The sequence below is a fragment of the Sceloporus occidentalis genome, unplaced genomic scaffold, assembly GCF_023333645.1.
Source record: "Sceloporus occidentalis isolate IW3139 unplaced genomic scaffold, rSceOcc1.0.p SCAF_50, whole genome shotgun sequence".
Taxonomy (NCBI): Eukaryota; Metazoa; Chordata; class Lepidosauria; order Squamata; family Phrynosomatidae; genus Sceloporus; species Sceloporus occidentalis.
In genome coordinates this window covers 3,426,659-3,447,774 of record NW_028317030.1, presented here as the reverse complement: position 1 = coordinate 3,447,774, position 21,116 = coordinate 3,426,659, and the positions used below count along the sequence as shown (strand labels likewise).

The following is a 21,116-nucleotide window of genomic DNA, read 5'->3' as shown; positions in this document are numbered from 1 at the left end:
CTTTATTTTGCTCTAATTGCTTGTGACCCCCTGTCTCCCATCGTTATGCCATAAATGTTATTGGGTGCCAATTGTGTTCCATCTACTGTCCTCACAAATGACTTGTAACTGTCGGCCGACACCTAAAGTCCTGATCTTTGCAGTACAACAGCACATCGTATTATTTGCGGTATAAAAAGTATTCTTGGTATAGAGATGACGCTGAACATTTGTATTCTCTTGATAACTTGAGAAAGGGTACTGTGCTAGCATAACAATACCGTTCTGTTTTTAGGATATATTCTGTGTTTTTCTCAAGCGTGGCTTTAATGTTTGTACCGACGTCAATAATGCACGGTGTACTTATCCATTATTCGCAAGAACATCTGATGCATCTGTGTTTTGTTCTAATATTTCACTCTAGGTGTCACTGCCAGCAGCTGTATCTTTAATGAAATCATTGCCCAAAAATCCTCCGCAAACACAGAATCCGTCGCCTCCGACATCTCGGAAAGAAAAAGGCAAAAAAGAACCCGTGGAGGTAATTTAAATTATGCAGGGCCAGCCGGATTACACAGAAACATATATTTTGATGGGATTTTGACACAGCTAGTCTGCCCATTTTTCCCCCTCAAACCTTGGTTTTGTATTTATTTTTTTTCATATATTCCCACTGAAATAACTACTTTTGCTGGAACCCTACTCCACATATTGAGCAACCACTATATTTCCCTATTGTACTCGGTTTTATCTGGTTAACTTCAGTTATTCAGTATTGGGACCCGCACTTTCTAATATTTTTATACAGAAAGTCAGGTATGTTTTTTTGCAGATGATAGAACGGTCCACAACAGGGTAGACCTTCGGAGTGGTAAAAGTCAAATGGCAAATCATTTACATAAACTAGAAGAATGGATACAAGTGTGACAGCCGCAGTTTAATGTTGATAAATGTAAAATAATGCACTTGGGCTATAAAAATCCCAATGCAGAATTTAGCATTGTGGACACTGGATGGACTAGCTGGGCCGATTCGTTCTTATCTGCTGTCAGAGTCTATGTTTCTGTTTACCCAGTCTAATTAAATGAATGAACGTTCTACCGCTTTTGATCACATGTTCACATCAGATCATGGGTTCTTAGGCTAGTAAGTATTTGAAAAGCTTTCACAACTCTGCTTTATTTAGCCAACAGTGGTTAAGGAGAAATCCAGACGGAAAGGACCGATTGATGCCTTACCATCCAATGTAGAAGAGTGGGCTCATTTTGATTGCCCAGATGAAATCAGAGAAGCATTCAAACTCGACGCGTCTTGCTTTAGTATTAATTCAACCACAATGATGAATCCGGTAAGTAGGTTTGTCTCCACCACCCCTTACTTTCCTCAGCAGTACTTCACATATCGGGGGGATAATAATATAATATATTACATATATACGTATAAATATAATTATTTATTCAGCTACCAATCGGTTATCTATATTGAATGGGCATTTCTATGTAAGCATTCCATGAGATCCTATAAATTCACTTGTTATTACTTTGTTCAAGTAAAAAATAGATGGATAGATAGAAATAGTTGTTTGTTAACAATTTAATGACGCCCACCTTTCTAAGGTAGTCTTCGCAGGACCTATCAAGGATGTCCTTATTAGAAGATTGTGTTTGTCTTAAATAGAATTGTGTGTGCAAAGACTCTCAAGCGTTCCGATACCTGACAAACGTCCTCTCTTTTCTAGACGTACAGCCTCTACTACTTGGACCTTCTAGCGCATGAGTTGCGCGGCATGTCGTTCGCTCATCTCACCCTCCCTGTGCTGCATCTCGCCGAAGTCATTGCGCATGATGTTGTGGGAAGCGAAAGTCTGTCTGATCTCTACCATTTGAGGTTGGTATTTATGAACCTACACAGGTTGGCTCTGGTGGCCTTGCCAACTTTTACTCCGGGATAAATTCAATCAAGACTGTTGATAGCTGTTCCCTGGTGGCCTTAAAGTAGTTCATATTCTATATACAAGTCTCAGCGTGGCTAATGTAGTATAATCCTTATTTTTAAACCAGATATTCACAACACAATTACACAAGCTCTACATGTTATGCTTAATGATTAAATCTGTGAATATGGCAGATCCTATTTTATTATAAACAGTTTAATGAAGAGAGACAATTTCCACAGCGCTTCTTACAGTCCCTACATTTAAAGGGTCTGGAATAACACAAGCTGATACAGGTAGAGAGAGCCCGGCTCACAAGCTTACACTTTAGAGGATCTCGTAGTAAAGTACCATTTTGTTGTATTCTGGGTTTTTAAGACTTTTGTTTAATTACTGCCATGTTTTTTTACAGGATGTCTTTAGTTTGTGCAGATTTGAAATTGTATCAAGCAGCTACTTATCATGAAAAAACAGTCGGAAATATGTTCATTAGTGAACAGGAGCAGATCAGGTACGTGTTTGGTGCTGTTACTGGTCGTTCTGAATAATTTGCTCACTAAAAGACGTTGCAAAAATGCTACTTTAACAAAAAATACATAAAATATATATATTATTTAAATAGTCATTTAAATAAATAAGAACCATCAGCCTCTCCGAGCTCTTGTTTGTCGTTGATATGTCAAGCCATGGAAACATCGTGTATCAAATATTGTCTTCTTATAGACCGGTTAGAACTAACTAATAACATAGATTTCCTTTATTGCTTCATGTTTCTAGCAATAATAAATATATATATGCATTTATATAGAAGATAGAAATCATGATTTCTAGTGTCGCAGCGATGTATGATCCGGTCCCTAATTGTTATTTCTTGCATTCACGTAAAACTATTCTCACAGTTGCCGGCAAGAAATGTCTCTGATTAAGGACAAAGAACAGAATGAAATTGATTTGGACTCAAGCGACAAGCCCCAGCCTCTTGATACAAAACCAAAGGTACACTTTCTTTGATGTATGAATCTTTCTGTCTTCAGGGTGAGTGAGATAAAACTGAGTGAAAACTATATATTTTGTTCTATTTTCAGGTCTTGATGTTAAACCCAGATGGGAAAGGGTTAAGCGCTCGGTCCCTTCCTTATGTGTGGCTGGAGAAAGCAGACACGCTGATAGAGCTAGGCTTTTACCAACCGGCTCGGCTTCTTCTCGCTGAAGCGGATCAGTCCTTTCAGGTGAGATCACGAAAAATATGCTGCAAATCCATACTTACAGACTTTTAAAGAGGTCAGGTATTTTTTTTACATTTCTGTTTCTCTAGTTAGGGACATTTAGGTTGAAAAAAGTCAAGTCCTTCAGCTTCAACCTTGAATCAATTCTATCAGCCTCCTACTGGAGAGTGCATTGCGGGTGTGCAACCAAGAATGACTTCCCCTTTCAAATAATTGGCACCTTGTGGCTGGACTCAAATTTTAGAGCACATATGGCAGATGCGTCCAACCTGCGGCCCTCCAGCTGCTGCAGGACTACATCTCCCATAATGCTCTTTCAGCTAAGGGGCTGGCTGAGGAGGATGGGAGATGTAGTCCTGCAGCAGCTGGAGGGCCGCAGGTTGGACGCCCCTGCCATATGGCCTACATGTGAAGTAGGCACGGTAAACATGGGCAATATCTTCGAATCACACATGTTAATATATAAACATCGACACATATCGTGTGACCAAGGTTATTTGTCCCCAAAACGGCTGTGCTCTGCAGGAGGTGGACTTCTTTTCATCTGTTGGCTGTCTTTACTAGTACCACAAGACCATAAGAAGCGTAGGCTGACTACAGCGATGGTACTTTATTGATCGAATAGATATGCACTTTGATGATGTGTTGGGTAAAAGCAGGGCAGCACTACTCCAGTCCTCCATGGTGCCAGAGACGCCAGGACTCCTGGCTATCCTTGTATCCAACCATGATTCATGTTTAATAGAGAAGCCAGTCCTCGAGCTGGGGTATCTCAGGCTGGGGTATCTGAATAATTTCATGTTCATTGCAGGTCATTGGAGATAAATATTATCAGATGAAATGCCTCTACACCCTCTCTCTGCTGGCTAACTGCGAGAGGAACTACGGCCAAGCCAAGGAACTGCTTCGGGAAGCTCATCAAACAGACAGGGACGCAGCGCTGTGGTACAAGACCACCCTTAGCATGACAGAGGCCGTTTTGGGTGAAAATAACAAGGACAGCGAGAAAAAGGTAAGGGTTGGTATAATGATATCTCTTTTCTTTTAAAAACATTGGCAAGGAACAAGGAAACATTTTCTTCTCATGATGACATGAAATAAATATTTATTTGCGATAGACTTTAATATAAGTAGTTTATCAGTCTTATAGTGAATAAACATTCTTGGTATCACAGAGCATTAGTTATTAATGCAGCAGAGCAGCTCGTTTCTAACCAAGCTTTGCGTTCTGATTCAGGAACAGACCTTTCAGCATAAATAAACCTGACATTAAGCAGGGGAGTAGAAAGAAAGTGCCTGTATGTTGTGGTAACGATTTTTAACCCACAAGGCTTCATATTGTAAACGGGTCAATGCCGGCCATTGGGCAGTCTGGGCAAATGTGTAGTGGGTCATTGCCCGACAATGTGTTCCATTCGCCATTATCTACCCCACTCAGTTTCCTTATGTGCTAAAAGATTTGAAAGAGCTAATTCTCCTGTTTTATGCCCCAGTTATAAAACAAAATGGGCTGAATGCTGGGAAGCCTCAGCATCTCAACTAAACAGACAACATATATAATTGCTAATATTTTATTGCAAATATAATTGTTGCACTAAGATACTTAATGGCCTGCTTGATACATTTTTGAACATGTCTGTTTAAATGGGCGCACCTGGATAAATCAACTACTTTCTTTTAGGCGTGCAAGATTTTGGAAGCCGCTATATCTGCTTTTCAAACAATGATGGAAAAAGAAAGTAACAGAAGATCAGACTATGGATACTTCATAGCATCATTACAAGCAAGGTGGGTCAAAAACCATAACGTCTTCATCAACTGAAGGAGCTTTATTTTTGTGTATAAATCTATAATATACACCAAGCTAAATGTCAGTTGACTAAATGGCCACTATTAAAATGTATGTATTTCCAGCATTTAATGGTTCTCTATTGCAAGTCATTTTGCCATCCAAGAGTAGGAAGGTTAGGTAGAAGGGTTGAACTTGATGGACTTAGGTCTTTTTTCAACCTTATGTACTATGTAACTATATGTTACTATCCCTTTGATGTCTAGCACGGAGACGTGTGTTCTACAGGGTCCTTCTAGCGCCTAATTTTCTGTATTTTCTGGCATAAAGCTATTTTGAATCTAAGACAAGACCAAAGACTGATTACGGGTTGCGTCTTTACATCAAAAAAAAGGGGCAGACCAGATGGACTAAATGGTTCTTATTTGCCATTAAATTATGTGCTTCTATGGACAACACAACTTGCCTTTTAGCAACGAAAAAACACCAATGTCTTATATTCTTGTATTAGTCTTTTTCCAAATTTGCATCTTCTAATCAGATATTCTAAAAATGAAGTTCAGACGGCGCTTACATAAGCAGTGGGCTATGATGATGATTTGTTGTATGGATCTAATTCTGAACACACTTATTCGTTTGTCTCGCCCTAGGAAATTTTCAATCCTCATCCAGAAAGCCAAGAACGTTATGAATAGCGGTATTGCATCTTCTCAAACAATTGTCACGCTGCTCGAAATATGTGATACCATGAGCCAGACCGAAACAGACCTTCTCCAATGTGGACATAAAGAATACAGAGCCGAATTCATGTTGGAACACGTGGATGTTCTCAGGTGAATGGCGTCGTCTTCTGTTTTATTACCAACAACATTAGGACAACTGGTGACTGTTGCACCTTTTTTCCCTTCTTGGGGTCAGCTGGCAGCATTGACCGGTATAAATAAACTTGATATTGTGGACATTTCGGTTGTGTTTTATGAAAGGGGTTGTATTGAACTTTGGAAGAGATAAGTAAAGATGGGGTCTACTAGGGGTCAGCAGGTGGGTCTGTCTCGTCTTCGCTACCTGATATGAGACACATCTTTTCAAGTCCTCAAACCTATGGGAACTGGATCATTCGAACAAATGCATGCTAAGAAATAGCAATACAGCTTTACGGGTTAAGGACAACCTTGTAACTTGATTCCAATATTTTTTAGGATCCTTGCCAACCTAGCAGATAACGAAGAATGCAAGCGCCATTACTACTTAAATGCATATACCATGGCAGAGAGCGCAATCAGCATTCTAGAACAGATACATTACAATATTAAAAGTTTGTTTTCCATTAATGAGGTAAGAACCAGTTATGTTATCTGAAATACATTAAAGACGGCAAGTTTAATATTAACATTCATTTTAGTCAAATACCGTATAAGATGTATAAGATTCCTGTAACATAGGACTACGAGCGGTCTTCCAAGACAAAGCAAATATCTGTATATATTTCTAAAACAGAGATTGATGAATGTTTATCATGTAAGGTACTATAAATTCCGGTTATGATTGAATGAATTATGAATGAGCTTGTGTGCTAAAGAGTTCTAAACCTTGAATAACACATGCTTAATCTCAAGTAATCACCTCAAATTATTTTGCATGAAATATTACTCCTTGGAAGAACCTACACTGGAAATATAAGAAATATAAAATCCAATTCATATTTATAGTTATATTTCAGACATGGGAAAAACACTTCTGCAGGCAAAGACCCCCATGACCATTAGCAAGAAAATTACTCATAATTACTGCAGGAGATTTTCTAACACTAATAATTATCATTATTATACTTTATTGATAAGGTGTTAATAAATAAAGAGGATATAGTTACCCATGCAAATACAACAGGAGTTAAGGACCCTGCCCGGGAGCTCGCCATCCAGCTTCATGGCACTTATGAGAGCCCCCTTCGTGATCTAAATTCTAAATGGAATTATAAGGGTAATTGAGACAAAAGGAGGGTAAAAGTACGCAGTAAGGCTAGGTTTCCACTTGTTTTTTTTTTGCTAAAAACGCCCATAAAAACGCCAATAGCGCCACCTGGCGTTTTTTTAGTGGAAAAACGCAGCAGCCAGATGTTAGCTGTTCTTCAATAGGAAATCGCAGAATGCCAGATCCACTTGGCGTTTTTTTGTTTGGCGTTTTTTCAGTCCTCTTTGGCGTTTTTCTGCTTTTTTGGGCTCTGTGGCAGTTTTTCAGAATCGCAGCATGTTGACACTCTGGCGTTTTTTCAAGGAAATCTTGGCGTTTTTCTCCAATAGAAGTCTATGGGAGAGAAAAAACGCCATGAAAAAGCCATGTGGGTTTATTGCCTTGGCGTTTTTTATGGCGTTTTTTCCACAGTTACAATGCAGAGGATGGACCCAGTATCTGTGTGTCCTACGAGAAATAGGCGGGAAACAAACAGTTTCACACAAAACAAAGTCCTGGACTGGTTCATATTGAATTTTACACCATTTGGAACAAACATGCCATTACAAACAAACATACGCGACACATCAACTGGATTCTGCGTGCCAAAAGCAACAGCAAACAATTTGCACCATCATTTGGGGCCAATCTTCCCAGAGGAGCAGACATTCGGAATAAAGCAGGCCTTACAAACCACAGAAAAGTGACAAAAGGGTCCGCCGGGGCGTTTAAGTAGAACTCTACCAAGTAAATGACATCAGGGGGCAGATACTTGCCATTTATCCGAATCCCTTTTAGCTGGGTGAAACTTCTAACTTGTAAAGGCTGGAAAAACTGCCTAAGGTCAAAAAAAGCAATTTCCACAGAAAGGCTAAAACGCCAGAAAAAACGCCAGAAAAAAATGCCAAAACGCAGGAAAATGCAGTGGCAGTTTTCTTGGCGTTTTTCATCAAGAAAAAAAACGCAGGACAAAAACCCAAGTGGAAACCTAGCCTAATAGCTCTCGTGTAGCAGTCATTAGGGGTAAGTCATTGCAGGATTTGAAAGAGAATGTATAAGCAAAATAAGAAGTGCAAATAAAATAATATCTATCTATAAATCAAGGCCACCATATTAATAAAACATTTGTTTTTGTATGATAGTAATTTAAAAAATAATGTTTGTGAAAAACATATTATAGCGAAACTGTATGGATCGCTGCCATTGTCTGCCTAATAGGGTTCTAAACACCCAGCTCTACCGCGAAATGATTCCGAATTGTCTTTGTGCTGCTAACTACACTGCTTTCAAACCCTTTTTAGGCATTTTCTGTCATTTGTAACATATTTCTTTTTGTTTTCTTGGTAGGTGGGGGGTATAAGTTTGCCAATTATGAGAAAACTCGCAAAAGCAAAGCTTTGTTTGGCGGATCTGTCCTTGGAAATAATCCAGCTTGTTACTGCTGAGGAAAGCAGGAAATTACGAGATGAGAAGAGTAAAGGACATCTCCGCGTAGCTGTTGAAGAATATGTCAGAGCTACTCCTGATTATAAGTCGATAGCACAGGTAGGTATTATATGCCAGATATTAGCAGGATCCATTTGGGGTCTAATGAATGGGCGAAATCGGCCGGCGCTTTATAAATAAATGTCATGTAATGTAATGGGTCATCAACAAGAAACTCTCGCACTGGAGATTAGACTGCAACGTTTCATTTATTCACAATGATACCTTCATGAAGATCGGAAGGCATCAGAATCAGGCAGAAAGTTGTAAAATACAACCCGAGCGCTCATTCTGCGGTAGAACCCCTGCTCTTCCGTTCATGTGATCGCTTCTACAGCCAATCACATGCTGGGATGCCGTCACATGACAAAGGCAAGGCTTGTAAACTCTGCCTTTGACGTTTTCTCTACCTCTCTCTCCTTCTCATTGTGATTGTATTTCCCTGTGTTATATAAAAAATATATATATATATATATATATATATATATATATATATATATATATATATATAAATATGTTTTTAACTTTAGCATTTTTTAACTTGACCCTCAGGGGAATTGAATTCAACGCAAATAAAGGGGTTTTTCTTCGTTTTTTGGGTGCGCATAGTCTCTTTTCACTGAAATGTAATTATTTAACTGTCATTAGAGTAGCCTTTGCATGCTTAGCTACAGATAACCAGGTATAAAACGAGATGGAAGGAATGTCATCTCTGTCTTACCTTATCACACCGCAACTTTATAATCCTCAATAGATACATTTTAATTGAATTCAGACTAAAGTAGATACACGGAAATTGGCGTCTGGCCCAGGCCACTTTCTTGGTTTCAGTAATTTTATTTCAATAATGTATAAAATAGATATTCAACTTTAATGTCTTCCACACTCTTACATATCTGCCCATTGGGCTACCCCTTCTAGAAGGAGTAATAAAACCTCAATTTGGGATACATCTAGTTTTGGTAAGCGAAGTAAGTTTTCTCACTTCTCATACCTAGAGGCTTCATCATTTCATGTGTAATCTGTTAAACATAATTTTTCCCTTTTTTTTAGGAGTGGAAAACGTTAGGACGCATTGTTGGCTCCATCGCTCTTTCTCAGCTGGCCAGTATTTTAACATTAATTGTCGGCTGCCCTGATCTGAAAGCGAGATGTTTCTATCTTACCGGGAAATGCCTCTACTTGCTCTCGGTGAAAGTTGATCCACTCGGTAAAGACGTCTACTGGGATGAAAGCTTTTTGGTATGTTAATTTTTCAGGTTTGCACAAAGTACAATTTGCTAATTAATAGGTTTAAGTCGCTAATTAACAGCAGAGCATTTGACAAATTATTTAACGTGTAATAAGGTTTTCAGAAGAATTAATTAATAGTATTATTTGTAAATAAAATATTTGTACAGCGCATTCCTGTTGCTTGTTGATAAATAGACTTTTTTATTAAATCCAGTAACAAGTAGCTGCAAGCTAATCCTTCAAAGAAAATGGAAACAATTTTGATTTTTAAAATTCTTTATATAAAGCATTACTGTTTTTTGGGGTTTTTTTAGGATGAAAGGAAAAGAGCTGCAATAAGTCGCGGTAAAGACTTGGAATTGCCCAATGGTTGTTTACAAGATACTAACAAACAGAGAGACCATATAGTCAAACTCTTTGTGGAATTAAAGGTAAGATGCATTCTTGGCATTTTTCCACATTTGTATGATTTCTGTGTGCATTACGTTTGTAAATGTAGGATTTTAGTTTTTTCCCGAGAACAGATAATGCTTACTGTACGGTAAGTCCCTGCTTTAGCCACTTTTACCCTTACGGCGGGTAAAAAAGGTTCCACCAGCACATCGGACTAATCTCACCTGCACGGACAGCCTAGATCCGAAACGCAGGCCAAGTTTCCTCAACTAATGACCCCGGCGTATGTTATGATCTCATGAGGCTCACCAGTGAGAGGTGGTTGGTATCACTGAAGGCACAGTGGGCTAGAAACTCTACCCTGTACCTTCAGAGACGCTTAATTAAACATTCTGTTTATCAGCCACACTATGTCATCACCGTTCTTGGGATTATTCTGGATTCATCGCAAAGGGCTGACAGTATGGTGATTGATTATCAGGCTTTAAATACAGTCCATTCTCCTTCAGGTTTAGGCCCTTTCTTGAGTGAGTCTGTGTTTGTTGGTCCCCTACAGGTTCCCTAACTACCCCCTCCTATTGTTACCCACCATTCCGCCATCTTATTACCCCTCTATGCCTACTTCAATCCAGTTTCTTTTTCTTTCACGTGTTTCAGTCCAGCACAAGGGACGTCTACTATGGCTCCTGTGAACTTGGGCGTTCATCGAATGGTTAATCTTTTCACAAGGGACTTTATGTATTGCTCTGTCCCCTTCTCCTTTCTATATAATGAGGAATGGGGAGGCACTATGGAGGATTCTGGGAACAGGCCACTTCCCATATCATCTTAGTACTTTTTATCTTAGGCATTTCCCCTCCTTATACATTCCTCATCTTCCCAGTCACTTTAACATTTAATTATTTTATATTTCGAGTAAATTGGGTTGAACGCAGATTAACATGAGTTTTTATTGGGTTTTTTTTTTCTTTCTTAGAGAAAAAGAGCAGATGCCACGACTTTCCTTGCACAGGCCAGTGAAGTTTTGCTTCAGTCCATTAATTGCGCAATCAGTAACCACCTTGTGAGCACCTTGTCGGCAGCGAGTCTACAGATCACTTCATGTCTCGGACATTTCGACCCAATCTCAACCGGAATGTTCCTGGCTCTTTATCAGGTAACTGGAGAGAACGGGTTATTGTATCCCTTAGAGCTGTAGTGTTATAAAATATTATGATTCAAATAATGATTGACATGAGCAGCTAATAAAAATCCATCAATTATATTTTATTTTTTCTCTTTTTCGCATTGGCGTGTACATTTATGAGCTTAATCAATTATTTCATTTTTTTGTGCAACTTTATCTAGTTATCCATTCACCTGATGAAAGTAACTATTTACAAGTGTTTCTAACACATATTCCGTGAGTAATAATCAGACAGGAACCAGGTCCATCTTTAAGATGGGCAAAACGAGCAGTGGCCTTTACCAGAAGGTAACGAGATGAGTCTAAGACTAGACCAAGGACTGATTAAGATCTGAGTCTTTATAGCAGACCAGACGGGCTAAACGGTTCTTATCGCCCACCGGGTTCAGCGTTTCTACTCTCGAAATGCCTGCAAGGTTTCCCGGTAACTTGTTTCTTCTGTTTTCAGAGCTGCTGTACCTCTATGATGATGAAGGATCTGGTGTGCCGTGCCACGTATAATACCAGTAACTCCCAGTTTGCTGCTTTGCTGCATCTTCATCAGCATCTGCAGAGGAAAGGCAACACTGGCCGTCTGTACAAAACCGTCGAGCAGAAACTTTTTGCCACCTCAAAGGTACTGTCGACCCGACACATTAGTATCACTGCTAAAATTAATCATAATAAAATATGGGATTAAATGGCTTTGCGCGTTCACTCTGCTACACAACACAAAATCTTCTTAAAAATAGAGATTTAAACTGTAAAACTAGGGCAATTGATACAATCTCTTCCATTAGCATTGCACGTGTTTAACTGGACAAATATGGCCAATGATACACCGTTTAAAAGAAAACAAACAAAAAAAACACAAATTATGGGTCATTTTAGTAATTCTACAAGCTGTGAAGGCAGCAGGTCCCCTTAATTTAAGAGCAAAAATTCTGGCTATATGTATAACATACCTGTGATCTTCCTAGGGGGAGTGTCTTCAAAGGGCGGGGCTAACACTGCCCATACTGGGCGGGTAATGGGTGGGGCTAAATGCTACATCCATGCCGGAGGAGGGACAGACGTAGGCAGCAAGTTTTGGGCTATGTCTGTACACTGTGTTGTGTGTGTGTGTGTGTGTGTGTGTATATATTCTTGATAGTGATGTTCTGTATTGTATGTTGTTCTCTGCGTGTTAAAATACTGTTTCTGTTCATCAGGTGTGGGAATACCTTCAGATTAACACACAGTTTTTCAACATAATTAATGAGCTGCCGTCGAACTTCAACCTCATTGTTCTCCAGCACTCAGAAGACAGGTAAATCACGTATCTAGTCGTGTGTTTTCTGTTAAGTTTTTGTTTTATGCTTATTTATATGTAACTTTATATACCCATCTATTGATTTTATGCTATATGCAGAATTTAATATTTGTGTTATTGACATTTTGACCCAATCACTCAGTTTGTGGGTAACACAGCTAATTGGTTAAGTCATATTAGCTTTTAATAAATGATTTACTAACGTTGCAGTACCCCATCCCTGTGGATATGGCACAGCCTTAATGGGGGAGGAAGTGGGTGCAACAAACATTATTACCCCCCCATGCGAATAATGACACCATAGATGCTTATAGTACATGCAACATACATCAAGAACATGGATACGCATTTCCAGTCCTCCGGGGCCCAAGAAGGGCCAGGAATACTGGATATTCTGTAAAGCACCTGCACTCAGGCTGAAATATCCAAAAATTGTGGCACGTCCCTGATCTCATGTTGCACGTCCCTGATCTTTTTTTTAGTTCATATCGGTGAATAACAAAATATTTTCTTTTTTTACAGCTCCTTCTTGTATGGCGCTGTCCTTGAAAAGTCAAAAAGTAGCTCCGCACCGAAGGGAAAATTAAATCAACAACACAAAGGCAGTAAGTTACTTCTGTTAAGAGAAAAAGTACCAATTTGTAAAAAATTCTAAGTACTTGTAATTATTGTTTGACTCTTATCTTAGCATTAAGATGTCTCAGTCCTATACGATTGACAAACATTACATTTTGAAAATTTTTTAATTTTATTTGATTAGCGAGCGCAAAAGTAGTTGGATGTCCTGTGAATCCTTCCATTTTTCGGGACTTGCTGGCGAGAAGCGAGCTGTTTAAACACGATATGATGCAGATTCTCCTTAAAAGGGATTATCAACAAAGCTTCAGTAGACAGAAGAACGTGTTTGAAAAAATTCAAGAAGTCAACAAGAACAGTGAAATGGTAATTTTTTATAATGCAAATCTTTTTTTCTTTTTCTAATATGTAAAGAACCTTCAGTAAATCAGCATTGATGCATATATACAGTATGTCTGCTGTTTCTCCAACCGATGATAACATTCATGTTCTGGAGAACCTTTCATGTTGTTGCCCCCCCCCAAAACAACAAAGTAGTTTGGAGCTTCTGCTTCTTGCATGTTCTGGATCTCTGATTGGTGTTAAGCTAGTTCCTTACAGAAAACACCATCAGTTCTATTACAGGTATTAGGGATGCACTGAAATGAAAATTCTGGACTGAAACCGAAAATTCAGGATTCACTTGGCAGAAACCGAACGGAACCCCCTCCTTAAAAAAAATAATAATAATAATGCCTGTGCATGATAGGAGTGTGATTGCTGTTAACAATATATATATATTTATTGTTGTTGCATTTTTTTGTCCAATTTTGGTGTATTTACTTTTAATAAAAATGGTTAACACACCAAAAAAAATCTAATATTGTTATATATTATATATATATATATCATATATATATATTGTCTAACAGCAATCACACTCCTAATCATGCCCAGGCAGCCAGAACATGCTAGAACCTGGGCATGATAGGAGTGTGATTACAGGCTCCCTATGCCATGCCACCCCCCCCCCCCACACACACATTCATATACTCATTTATTTACAGATACTCATTCATTCCCTTAATCACACATACTTGCTCATACATTGGAAGGCTGAGTGAGGAGAAGGCAGAGAACTTCGGGATGTTGATTAGATTATTATCCATCTCTGAGCCACAGATCTCAGCTGCCTGAGCGAAACCTTTAAATCGGAAATCTCCAAAATGATGAATCCAAATGATAGCGCCATTTATACGTCGTTTTAATAAATACATTTAAGTTGTGTTAAAAGTTGTGATGGTGACTCTTTCCTTTAGCTGTAATAGTTACCGTGTTATGTATAAATGCTAATGTGGATTCCTTCCAGAAGGAATCGGGCAGCTTGGAAGATGAAGAAGAGAAGAAACTCTTATCAACCTTTAATGAAATTGTTCGTGACATGGAAGCGTACCTGAGCCCTGTGCTGCAAAAGCTGGATTTTTCATCATTTCGGTAGGATTTTCCTTTTTTTCTTTCTTTCTTTAATCCTAGCACTGAAAAGTTCTTGGAAACGGCTCACAAATCCACGTCTGAACCTTATCAGTGCTGCTTCTCAGCTTCCAAACTATTATTATTCACGAATTATTCTATTTTCTTTTTTAATAGTAAATGTATAGCTAAATGAGAAGAATGTGCTAATTACTAAATCATGCCCTGTTAGCGTGCATTGTTGACCGGGTTCAGGACCGCTGCTGTAGATGCACAATATCCTTCCGAATACCCATCCTATCTGAACTATCCAGATAAGTTTACATTGTTAAAGAGCAAAAGACCGCGATAAAAACTGCCTTTTAGCGTCAAGAATGTGTCATGTTGAGAAAAAGATAGCTTTGACCGAACAAAGTAGCGCACATCTTAAAAAGACGAGGGCTGTTAGCCTCTACCACTTCTCCTGGAAGACTATTCCACCACCACCACCTCTGTGAATAGAAATAGTGTGGAGTCTTTTCCCTTAGCGTAAACCAAAGACCAGCTCAAAGCTCATTTCAACAGAAAACAAATACCAAAAAAATTACTCCTTATCTCACCCCTTGAATTGGGTCACCTTGGAAGCCTCAGAAAGTCACATTAGGGGTCAAGCTGAGAAGGACAACTCGACGAAATAAACGTAACTTCCCAGGTGAGGGAGAGTTGGCTCGCGTCTAGACTGAATTTCATTAAATCAAATAGACTGAGAAACTTGACCGGCGGCCAACATGTCTGAACCGTCCTCCATACCGGCAGCGGCCAATCACAGCCCAACGCAACTTCAAGGAAAACTCAAAACTCTCAAACAGAGCAGCGCTGCGGTTTTTAGCGGATAGACGAGTTACCGATCAGGTTTGCCGGATGCGCTTGATTTAGCTCAGAGAAGCTATCTCTGTAACTCAGTCGATAACTTTATTGTGAATAGGCCTTTCCGACGAACCTCGCTTCAAAGTATGATCTCTTCTCCTAACGTTCCCGCTTATTTGAAATGTACTCTACTCTATACTTTACAATAGAGCATCTGCTTCAAGTTATTTTCCGTGTGAAAAGGAAAACCCGACTTTTGAATGAGGAATGTCGGTTATATTTCCCGGTGGATTTTTGTGCCGTCGTCTTTAAATGCAGAGAGAGATCAAAAGTCTTTCTCTGCCTCCAGCAGCGCATTCCGCGGGGAAACATTTAAAATCCAAAAGACTTCCTTTAAGGGAATTTGCGTCTCTTTAAACAGTACTCTGTGGTGTTATTCTTCTTCAGTTATAATAAGCAAGCTTAGCGAAACATGAATCTGTGTCCTGTGTACTAGGCGATGCCACCTTGTGTAACGGGGCAACAACGCTGAAAAAAGACATGCGTCCATCAAGTGCAGCCTTCCTCATATCTGTTATTTTGTTATTTGCTGTTGATCCAAAAGAAGGCAAAAAACCCAGTTTGTGGCTTTTTCCAATTTTGCAACAAACTAGGGCGATAATTGAATATACTGTGGCTAGCTCTGAGTTTTTAATTGCAGGTCATCGACTCCATTGCTCTCAGCAACAGAAACATCTAGAGCGAAGTCCAGAGAAAAAGCCGAAAAGCACACAACGTCAAGTATGTTTTCCGTTCCACTTTCCCGATCCTTGTGTGACTTATGTTAGTGGATCTCATCCTCGTCAAAGCGTTGGCAGAAATAGTTCTATCGTGCCATTATGTACTCATAGAAATGAAAAGGGTTCTATTAATTAATTAATTAATTAATTAAACCGAAATAGGTTCTGATAATTTATACCAAGATTTTTTAAACAACCAAACAAAACATTTATAAAGAATTCCATCTGATCGTGTTTTAAATTCTGGTAGAAGGTATTTTTTTGTTGCGTTATAGGGATAGTTGCTGGAAATCTTTTGGTTTATGCGTTGTAGGTGCTTCGGTAGACGCGGGAGATTGCTTTGTGTTGTTGGCGGACAGATCTCTCATGGAGTTACCTCTGGAAGCCCTGAGTGTTTTCAGGGAGGAAGGAATGAGTTCTCTTTCCAGGGACTTCTCACTTCAGTTATTGTACAACAGGATTCGAAAAGCACCAACAGGTAACAAAATGCGGCTTTAAATATAGATTGCCAGCTCGGAACCAGGTCCGGCGGGTTTCATAGAAGGTGCAATTGGATGTTTTCTTTCTCAAAAAACACAGATGCTAGGAAAATCATTTACCTTGATGGAGACCAAGAAATCAAGCATTTCAAATCAAGTATTTACGGATAACTCAATAAGTCCTCCTCTCTTGTTTCCACTTCTTATGCTTGCCTACATGATTTCTCAGAAGCTACCCCCAGCCTCCGGAATGCCCTTCCCTGGCCTATTGGACTTTATCCTTTCTTTATTGAATCCTGTCAGCAGATAGAATAACTACCTGTAGCTTTCTCTCCTAATCTGACTTCTGCAGTAGGACTGTTCTTATGTCCAGCAATATTATCTATTCATCCAGTATTTAAACTGATCGATCTGTTACAAGGATCAACACTTTTACCTTCTGTGAAATATTCCCCCCGTACCTTTTATTCCTGTTGGTGAAAATTGTTATCTACTATTTAGGTCATTTTTACCCATTGTGCAGCGCTGCTTTCTGCACAGAGTTATTTCCCCGCTCCCAAATCACGATCACTGGACTAAGAACATCTCTTAGACACGCGACTAAGCGGTCCGGCTCTCTCTGGCACATCGCGCGCCACACAAAGGTTTCACTTATTGATTTAAGCGATAAACACTATGTAACAGTATACTTTATGAAACGGTAAGGAATGTTAACCCCTTCATGACAAAGGCCGTACATGTACGGGCTCACAATTCATTGTTTTTAATGGGTTTAAGGTTTGTCCTTAAGGGGTTAAATGACGGTTTGTGCCTCCCTGTCATTGTTTAACCCCTAACAGACATAGTTTCATACCGAATGTCAGTTAAAAATAAATTATGAGAAAGTACGTATTTGCAACCAGAACTCGCACAGAACCGGTTTGCTTTCCCATGAAACCTTAAAACAACCTTAAAACACATCGAAGCACCTTATTCGAGACGTTAAGGGTAATGGGGGCAATCCTGTTCTGTGCAGTGATATTCCGGTATTAACGCTTCACTTGCCGATTAACTCCTCATCTTCAGGTGTTGGGGAGCACATTTGGCTCTAGTAATTAAGAATTGTTAACCAATTGCTAACCCGCTTCGAGCTCATGCACGGTGAGGAGGGGGGTAATTAAATAAACCGTGGGGGGGCATAGACCCAAACTATACTCACGGTGAATGGAGGTTAAAGTTAACAACATCTAGAATGGGCATTATGAGACCCCATTTCAGGTCCCCTCTCTGTGCCTTTCTTTCCATTCCCAGTTAAAACAAATGAAGGAAGTACCTTTTGGGGTATCTGCCCCCCCTCTTCCGCCTATCCCCCGGTGTGAGGGGGTTAAGTTGTTAGGCACAGTCATTTTGAGAACAGTTTTACTTAAATTCAGTTTGCTTTACAAAGTTACTACATTGTTGAATAACGCTGCAAGATTACGCTGGTAAATAGTTCTTCACTTTTGTAATGAGATCCCCTAACGAACGATGGAAGGTGTTCTGCGCCTCTCTATCAATCACAATTTGTCATCGACACATATCCATAAATCCGTGAACCGGGAAAGCTATAAATAAAGTCAAATAAATCTACAACTTTATAGAATTTTAGGCTAGACTAGGTGATCTATGGACTAATATCTATTTATTTTTGTAAGATGAATTTCATTCTTTTAGTAGACCGCGTATGCTCTTTATTTAAATAGATTGACCATCTTATATAACTAAACAATTCTTATTTATAACCGCAAAGAAAATGTATTGAGTGATAACTTATCTTCCATAACGCTAAACATATATATATATATATATATATATATATATATATAGCTGTGCTTAAGGTAAGAGCTTCCCACCCTCGCCCCCCCAGGCAGGTGTTCAGGATCCCTCCGTCTGTCTTGTCCCTTCTCTTTACCAGAAGGTTCTGGCGATAAAGATTAGAATGAAGCGCTGGTTATTTTGATATATATGACGTTTGTGATTTCAGAAACCATTCTGGATCAATATATAACATAAGGCTGAGCATAATAAAGCTCGTGATTGCAACGTCACATACAGCAGCGTGTGTATCCAACCACTTTGAGTCGTAAACCTTATAATTAAACAGTTCCCGAGATTCGAGGCCGCACAAATATAATTATTGGGTGGACTTCATTAATGCCAAATCTGAATTCGATCAGAAAAAAGGCAAACAATAGGATGATTAATTATTCCCTGAAGGCCCGTTTGTGGGAAAGTCTGATTCCTTCCCTTGATTTTTCTCATCAGCAGAAGATGAATCGAAGCGAGACGCAAAAAGCGCAAAAGACTCAAAGCCAAAAAGCGAGCAAAAACGGAATGTAAAAATTGTGAGTATGTCATCGACGTACCAACATTATTCCTCAGCCAGATATTCCAGTCGTCACTCTCTTGTAAAATCCAACTCCTTCAGTTACGGTGGAAACATTGTATCTGACGTGAAAAAGACCGGGTAATGCCGTTACCGCTATAAACACTCTTGGGCTTTTGTTTTAGGTGCCCACCAATCGCGTGCTTCCGCAGAACTGCCTGCCGGTGGACACTCATCGTTTCAAATGTATCCTTTATGGTTAATAAAATGGAAATATAATTGGTCAGTAACTGGGGTGGACACGTTGTTCGCCTTTATTAAGCCGCTCGATCTCAGTTTAGGACCTAAAACATCTTTTGTCTGCTATCTTTCTTTACACTATATATAAGATATTGTGGATCCATACAATGAAGCAAGAGAGCCAGGTAATTATACGAGAAGGGATATTTGTTCTGAGACATCTCATGCCATCGGCTTCTCGTACACATTAAGAATGCCATATGCTTTAGATCCACAAGAGGCAGCCGTAGAGTCGCTCGCAGGCTACCTGTTGGTTACTTAATACATAGCAGATAATCAGAGATGATCGCATGGTATTGTTGGCTGGCCGGCCGATGCCTCTTGTTTCTTCAGCAATATATATTGAAAGGCGCTTTGGGGCTGCGCCGCAACCTTTCAGTGGTTGAGGGTCCAAAAAGCTTTGATAGGCATCTTACTTTGAGATCCTGCTATTCCCAAGCCCTGAAATCATCACAAATATTAAGGGCACACGTTAATAGATGGACTTTCTTAACTTGTCACATGTGATATGTTGTCCTCCCCATGTCCACGATTGGTAAACAGAGCGCCGTCTCATTAGCGTCTTACCGAATATATGTTGGCATCTCATGCGTGTTCAAGTTCTTCTTTTCCATGCAGGTCCACTGAGAAGCAGAGTTCTAATTTCTTTGGTTTTCCTTTTAGAAGTCATCAGCCCGAGCTATAAAATGAACGAGATTCTTGGAAAATACGGCCAGCAATTCACTGCTCTTTGGGAAGGAATTATCGGCAGCTCCCGGGTCCCAAGGTTTGTTTCCAAACTTCAATACGGTGATTAGGATGGACCGTCAATGGAAACGGCTCAATACCATCTGTTATCTTTTAATTGTACTCAGGCTACAGTTGTATGGACGACGTTACATTCGATATCCCAAGGGTCCGGTCTCATTGACGTGTGATTTTGTGTGTTATGTGCGTGAATACATCTTTGGTTTTACTTTAAAATCCACACAAAGCGCTTCGATGGGAAGCAAGCTGCGCTTTATTCCGCACAAATTACACCGGTCTGATCAATATGACCATTCTGGGAGAACCTTTTATAAAGAGATGGCTTTTATAGGTTTCTAAAGATCTCTGGATGGATCTATAGTTCCTATAAACCACCATAATTATCACTGTGCTCTGTAGGAGACACATTTACATTATTATGAACGTAAACAACAGCTCTTTATAAATGACTACATTGATATATATATCAGTTAGAGAATGTCTCGTTGTTATAAAAGCACCTTGTATGAATTTGCATTATTCTTCAAAGTCCCGCTCCTTGATTTATTATGCCTTTGTTTTAAAACTTTCGCTGCATCTGAAATTGTACCCGCTGTCATCTATTATCTGTATTTGTTGAGAATGTCTAAAGTTGTAACAAGAATATTAAAAACACGGTAATATCTCTTAGGGACTGGTACTTCCATCGACTTCTGCCGAGTACTTTGCGCGTTAAAACGTCTCCCCATAACTCTTTATATCTTCTTGTGTCCATTATTATTACTTGCCGTGTATAAGAAAGCCCAGGTCCTCTGCACTGTGATGGAAATCCACTTACCCCCTTCCAGGGCTGTATATTGAACATGCCTGCATCCAATCACAGGCCACGTGACAGTTATATGTAATTTTAACAAATCCTCTGATTGGCCTTTTGATTATTAGCTTTAAAGTCCGTCCCTCTGTCGTTCCATCCGGTCCGTCCTTAGGGACAGGGCTGCCACTTTGTGTCCCGTCTGCCCAAGTCAGGCGGTGTCCCCAAATACACGCTAACGCCAGAAGGAAGCTCGCCAGATCATCGCCTTACGCTGCCGGCAAAGCTCAGGGGGCAAGAAGAGCTACTTTGCCCCACTTCACATAGCTCTTCAGTCATTG

General features: G+C 39.6%; 1 protein-coding gene across 1 annotated transcript in view; it reads left to right on the top strand.

The window, feature by feature from the left end:
• The window catches only part of LOC149288663 (cilia- and flagella-associated protein 46-like), a 54,440-nt gene that overhangs the window by 29,168 nt on the left and 4,156 nt on the right, over positions 1 to 21,116 (top strand). The window contains exons 29-51 of the mRNA XM_089491377.1: positions 404 to 520; positions 1,166 to 1,327; positions 1,718 to 1,866; positions 2,325 to 2,423; positions 2,812 to 2,908; positions 2,998 to 3,141; positions 3,950 to 4,150; positions 4,820 to 4,926; positions 5,578 to 5,760; positions 6,127 to 6,262; positions 8,225 to 8,422; positions 9,416 to 9,604; positions 9,910 to 10,026; positions 10,965 to 11,144; positions 11,623 to 11,790; positions 12,365 to 12,462; positions 12,988 to 13,070; positions 13,226 to 13,407; positions 14,390 to 14,514; positions 16,037 to 16,116; positions 16,429 to 16,593; positions 18,878 to 18,961; positions 19,902 to 20,004. Of these exons, the coding sequence (XP_089347503.1) occupies positions 404 to 520; positions 1,166 to 1,327; positions 1,718 to 1,866; positions 2,325 to 2,423; positions 2,812 to 2,908; positions 2,998 to 3,141; positions 3,950 to 4,150; positions 4,820 to 4,926; positions 5,578 to 5,760; positions 6,127 to 6,262; positions 8,225 to 8,422; positions 9,416 to 9,604; positions 9,910 to 10,026; positions 10,965 to 11,144; positions 11,623 to 11,790; positions 12,365 to 12,462; positions 12,988 to 13,070; positions 13,226 to 13,407; positions 14,390 to 14,514; positions 16,037 to 16,116; positions 16,429 to 16,593; positions 18,878 to 18,961; positions 19,902 to 20,004 (3,167 nt within the window). The remainder of the gene's footprint in view (positions 1 to 403; positions 521 to 1,165; positions 1,328 to 1,717; positions 1,867 to 2,324; positions 2,424 to 2,811; positions 2,909 to 2,997; positions 3,142 to 3,949; positions 4,151 to 4,819; positions 4,927 to 5,577; positions 5,761 to 6,126; positions 6,263 to 8,224; positions 8,423 to 9,415; positions 9,605 to 9,909; positions 10,027 to 10,964; positions 11,145 to 11,622; positions 11,791 to 12,364; positions 12,463 to 12,987; positions 13,071 to 13,225; positions 13,408 to 14,389; positions 14,515 to 16,036; positions 16,117 to 16,428; positions 16,594 to 18,877; positions 18,962 to 19,901; positions 20,005 to 21,116) is intronic.